This window comes from Ambystoma mexicanum, chromosome 2p (genome assembly GCF_040938575.1).
Source record: "Ambystoma mexicanum isolate Mex_15411 chromosome 2p, UKY_AmexF1_1, whole genome shotgun sequence".
In the NCBI taxonomy this organism is placed as follows: Eukaryota; Metazoa; Chordata; class Amphibia; order Caudata; family Ambystomatidae; genus Ambystoma; species Ambystoma mexicanum.
The window spans coordinates 1,160,153,049-1,160,159,048 of NC_090923.1; the positions used below are offsets into that span (position 1 = coordinate 1,160,153,049).

The 6,000-nt window shown below is 44.4% G+C and overlaps 1 protein-coding gene across 8 annotated transcripts in view; it reads left to right on the top strand.

Annotated features, from left to right (window-relative positions):
- Nucleotides 1–4,422, top strand: part of IKBKG (inhibitor of nuclear factor kappa B kinase regulatory subunit gamma) — a 1,113,418-nt gene extending 1,108,996 nt beyond the window's left edge. For 4 of the 8 annotated variants that reach the window (XM_069645292.1, XM_069645287.1, XM_069645293.1 and 1 more), the window contains one exon: nucleotides 3,656–4,422. In XM_069645292.1, the coding sequence (XP_069501393.1) occupies nucleotides 3,656–3,831 (176 nt within the window). In that variant the 3' untranslated portion in view covers nucleotides 3,832–4,422. The remainder of the gene's footprint in view (nucleotides 1–3,655) is intronic. The other 4 variants (XM_069645286.1, XM_069645290.1, XM_069645288.1 and 1 more) reach the window with 1 other exon arrangement.
- The last annotated feature ends 1,578 nt before the right edge of the window (nucleotides 4,423–6,000 follow it).

The window sequence follows — 6,000 nt, forward strand, 5'->3', positions numbered from 1 at the left end:
ATCTTTTTTATCTTCTGTACTCGTGCATTAGTTCATGCTTCCTCTTGTCCGAAACAAAAAAAATCAGAGGGACCTTGATGCGTGAAGGAGCATGGGTACAATACATGTCACCCAGGCAAAGTATTGCAAGCACGCTCAGTCGAAGACCCTTTTTGAGACTCGAAAACAAGAATACAATACTCTACACCTACCACTAGATGTCGGTCTATGCCCAGCATGTGAATCTAAGCCGATACAAGCATCATAAATACGATTACAGTAAGTAATGTATGCCATATGTGTGTACTTGTCTGTCTAGCTGGAATTATTGGAATGCTGTGTGTGTATCTCATTGTAGCCCTAGTCCACTTTTGCACTCCTCCTGAGTCTAAGCCATGCCGCTCTGCTACCTACCTTGATTTGGTTTGACTAGACCAGTGTCTTTCCTATTGACCATCATAATAGGTTGGCCTCCCAAAATCCACCCCCAGGGTTGATTTTGAAAATCCATATTAAGACTGACAGAGATTTGAACCACCATACCCAGATGGTGTACTTGTCAGAAGAACCACCCAACACTCGTGTGATCCCTGGACCTTAACACCCCAACCTACAGTGAGAGTAGTTAAAACCTGCTGCCCTTCCTTGCTTGGGGTTGTTGTATATTCTGATCAGGGTGCGTGGGGCTAGGTTGCATTCCTATTTTGAAGTGCCCTGAGTGCCCATTTTCTAGTACTGGGCATACATTCCTTCCGAGGGACTATTCTTTTATTGCCTTTGGTGGTGAAACCTGGGCATGTGAATCCTGACTGGGTACCCCCTGGATGAATGGGGTTGGGATCGTCCCCGTTCCTTTGCAGAAAACTATTTTTAAAATGATCTATCTTACTACCTACCACTCCGGACCTATTGTATTGCTCTAGGAGAACTGTGAATAACGTGTGCCATTCCTCCAAAGTAACCAAAACTTCAGTATTCAACTTGAACACTGAGGAACACTTTATTTTAGGTTGGAAATTGGACTCATTCATTTCCGCTATTGAGAAATGGAGTGCTTTATACTTTATAAGGTGTATCGTAATGTGTGTAACATCTCAATCCCCTAACAGTACTTAGCTTGAATATGTGTAATTTCTAAAGGGTGGTGCGTGTTCCATTTTGGACACCAAACAGTGATTATATAAATGTTTTAGTTACCTTTTTATACGTTGACTTAAACCTATTATCAGCGCAGATGCATTCTTTTACTTAATTGTGGGGACAGTCGATTGCTCGGCAATCATTTGTGTTCGTTAATTGTGCTTTACACCAAACCCCTGACCACCTTAGTCAACGCCCTCCTACTCAGCTTTGTTATGAAGTGATAGTTTGTTTATTAGACTTTTGTGGTACATATTTGCTGGTGCAATGAGGTTGACTTCCCAGAATCCAACACCAATAGTGAAATACCTCCTAACTTCCTAACAGTAGGAAAGTGTAAAATAAAGACAACGAGAGAATACAACCTCACTTTTTTTCCTGGGAGACAGAATACAGATTTGTTTACAAGAATCTTTGTGAAAAGGACTGATTTAAATGCTTAGAACTTACATCTGCGAAATGAAAGGCATGTCCCAAAGGGATATTAAAGGGTATACATGCTGTTTTTATGAAAACACAATGTTTTTCCTCACTGTTCATGCCTATTTTCCAGAAGAATAAAATGTGTCCATCTAACTTATGTTCTACATTTTTGTAAGCACTTTTTTCCTATGGGTTTTCTCCGTTTTGCGAGTTCCTTTCAAACCCTTAAAGAGGAAGTGAAGTCTGACGAGCCATTAAGCAGCAAATGGGCAAATTAAAAGGTAGAAATGTCCTCTACTTTACACCAACAGCTCACTTACCTACTAATCCTTCCCCACCAATAGTGGTATGAGTGCTGTCATTCGTAGTGGTAATGGTACTACTATACACTGTATCTCCTACCAGCAGTAGTAGCAATTCTAACAGCTATAATGTTACTGCTACTACCAGTAGTAGTACCTTTAGTAACAATAGTGTTATTATTAGAGATACAACTACCACTAGTAGTAGCAGAACTACTACTGCTGTTAGTGGCAGCATCAGTAGTAGCGCTACTATTGCTACTGGTGGGCTTAGTATTACTACAACCACCAATAATAACACTGCTGACAGTATTAATACTACCTGTAGTATTACAGCCCCTAGTACTGGCACATACTATTTGTTATGCTATGTCTGTTGTATGAGTCATAGTAATAGTTATACTACTACTGGTAGTAGTGCTGCTTCTGTTCCTGAGAGTAGTAGTAATACGGCTGCTGCAACTATTTCTGGTAGTAGTAATAGTACTACTACAGGTAGCATTATTAACCCTACCCCTGATACTGCTATTATTATGACTACTGCTAGCAGTAGCACTAGTACTATGACGTTTGCTACTTTTACTGGTAGTACTATTTTGGTAGTAGTACATGCCAGTAGTTGTAGTAGTAGTAACATTTCTGCTACTGATGGTAGTGCCACTACTATTAGTGGTACTATTCTTGGTAGTATTTTTACTGATATTAAATGGAGCAGTATTGCATCTGGTACTGCTTCTGGAAGTGGTGCAGGATTAGTAGGTTAAGTAAAAGAAAATCCACCATTGTCCTTTGCACCTTTGCTGTTGCATCGGATCTGTAGACTTCACTTCCTTTCCCTTTGATATTGCATACTCTCCAAGGGCCTGAAGCAGCTCAGAAAAATGGAGCACAATCACAGCACGAGAACGGCTTACACAAATGCTGAAAGGAAGGCAGATGATGACATATTACAAGTGAAGAACAGCAAAGTATGTGTTGGTTCCCTTGAAGAGTGTTTAATGAGCTGGGGTACCATCCAGAAAGCTGTAAGAAGGACGTGCTCTATTGCAAAACTAAATGAAAGCTTTGCAAAGTGAAATCCTAGCAGTCTCTTTCTTCTGCCAGTTTGCCCTCGGTAGTTGCGGCACTGGTGTCAATCCCCAGCGGCGCACGCCCATCCATGAGTCCGCTCTTGCCCATGCTAGTGTCTTTGGCCCGCGCTCCTGCAGGCTCAGGGCGCAGCATGAGGGAATGCTTTCTGCGCCACTAGACACATTGGTCATGAGCTCTTCTAGTTCATGTATAGTGCCCTATTCACTCTAAGGGACTAGATTTTCCGATTGCTTCTGTGCTCGCCTGCTAGGAAGCTCATGCATACATACACCTTAGTCACTCTTATCATAGCCTTCGGCGTAGAATGAAGTTACTGTGCATATATGTAGGTCACATCTTCTGCTTACAGAAAAAGTGGGATAGCTGCTGCAGTATGAGACACGATCAGTGTGTATTGAAGCAGATGAAGCGTACCCATAACATGACAGAGATGTAGTCCTATGTCAGAGACTTGGTCAGTTGCTAGTGTTTACAGAGTGTGAGGCAGGCGGTGGGTGTGCAGGCTTTCCTTTCGAAGGAAGGCTGCCTGCACATTGGGTAAAGAAATAGCACCTAATGTGTACAAGCAATGGCTGTAGATAGAGCTTTACCCATGGGCCAAAGCGTAAGATGGGTTATGTCTCAATTTGAAGCGTGTATAAAGCAGCAGTTTTCATTAGACAGAGTGCATGCAGAGCGGTATAACTCAGAGCTGCCCTTTTTCTCCTCTACAACTGTAGCCTACTCCGTGAATCCAGTGCCATACCCCCTTCCAGTTCCAGTGAACTACCACATGCACCCAGGCGCGGGGCGCATGCAGAGCGAGGAGCAGCCGGACTTCTGCTGCCCCAAGTGCCAGTACAAGGCACCCGACATGGACACACTACAGATCCACGTCATGGATTGCATTCAGTGACAACGGCTGACTGCACAGCTTCAGGACTTCACTTTTCACAGGTGGGCTTTTAAGCGGACAGAACAGGCATCGCACTTCACGTTTGCAATATGGGAAACAGCTTGCTATTCTGAGCACTGGACATTCACTGAACTACTAATTAATGGTTGTCCCTAAATGTGATTCTTACCATTTGTTTGGGGGGCGGGGTGACATTTGTTTCAATGTCCTGATAAGTGCTTTCTCAATGTTTGCTGCTTTCCATGTGAATTGTGTGGGGATAAGCAAGAACACATCTTAGCCATTTATTTTAAAGGGCAACCTGCCCTCGCGACCCACTCTTCCACTTCCACTGCTGACGTAACATATTCCTTTTTCCATGTGTGACGAGGCATAGAAAAAACTTCCACCCGCAAAACTACTGCTCCCTTTGGTGATGTGTTCCTTTCTGATACTATAAAACAATGTTCAGAAGTACAAACTGGTAGCAAACTTAGATGACTTTAAAAACGTGTGATCCTGCTTTTCTCAATTTCAGTGAAAGATTGCACATTCTGCCTGTTCGCTATTGGACACGCTAATGACTGTAAATAAATGTAAAGCTGAATTAAATGATGTGGGTCTGTGTTCATTCAAACGTCTAATGTGCCCCACGCTCAATAACATAATGTATGTATTGGCATTGCCAATGTATCTTAAGGGCTGCTATAGCTTTGCATACTCTTCATGCTTCTGCCCTCTAGTATGATTGCTTCAAGAACAGGATCCAAACATGTGGACACTTGCCTTTGAAGGCCTCCCTATCCTAACTACCCCTACCAGACTCCACTCACCCACTAGCACAGCCCCCAATCACACAACCAACCCCAGACTCTACACCTGCTAACACATTTGCCCTTTGAGGCTCCCTCACTCGCACTGCTCATTTGTGTTTCCCACCTCTCAAACTTCCTCTTTTGGACCCCACCCTGCCGCTTCCAGACTCTCAAACCCACACTTCCCCAGCAGAACACCCCGACCACACGTTTCCTTCAAGACTCCCCCCATACAGACACATACTCCCCTGCCAGACTCCCCAGGCACATTTCCCCTACCAGCCCCCCACCACCACGCCATCCCCATTTCTCTAGATTCTCTACCACACGAGAGTTGATCAATGTACCAGCAGGAAATATCAATTACATATTAATGTTAGGTAAATGGTCTTGTATAGCACCCTTCTGCCTTTATTGGTGGCTTCTCTGCGCTTGGCTCTGCAAGAAAAATGGGGAGGGGCATTAATGGGACATGGAGAGGGTCAGATGCAAAACCTGGGGTGTTGATGTTTGCAGGTCGGAAGACTTGCTTCATATATGTCAATCTGCTTTCTATCGGTTTGGCAGAGGAACTTGGGAGTATGTTATCCGTAGGGAAGAGCCAAAGATCTGATAGACTGCCACCCTTTGAGTCTGATTAGCCGCTGATGTGGGAGAGTGTGATAGGGCTAAAGAGGATAGCTTAGTCATAGTAAAGTTAGTGTTGATGTACTGATGGCTAGGCCTGTGGCGTCCGTCTGTCCAGGGTGAACGGGATTATTTTGTGTGTAGAATAAGGTGGTAGGAGACCTCAGAGGGGAGCCGATTAGTCCGGGGAAGGGGGGAGCAGGTCAAAAAAACGAACCTACATCCCTGCACTCCCATCACTGTCCTCTTACAGGGAGGTCTCGTTTGACTCGCTCACATTGCTTGTGCTCTCTCTCCCCTTCTCTCCCTCTCTCTCTCTCCTCTCCCTCTCTCTCTTTCATCTCCTCTTCTCTCCCTCTGCCCCACTCTCCCTCTGCCCCACTCTCCCTCTCCCATTTAGCATCTGTGGTATGTGCTATGTAGCAAGCATCTACAAGCTGGCAGATGAGAAGAAGGGGCTGTCTGGAAGGAAACTTCACTCAGTTGCCATGCTAGTTTACAGGCTAAGCGACGCCTGAACCACGGTCTAGAATCCTCAGGTGCTGTTCTTAGTGGCCGGCTGGGGATTCTCCCCGTCAAAGGCAGGCCAAGAAGGTATTTCTCTGGCGTGCTATATGATATTTTATATCTTCTGAAGAGTGTTGGATGTGGTTCCCGAGTTCCAAAGTCTTCAATTCACCCACTGTACCAAGGGACTTTCATTTGGAGATAACGATTTTTAACCTATTACTATCTTTCTCATATTGTA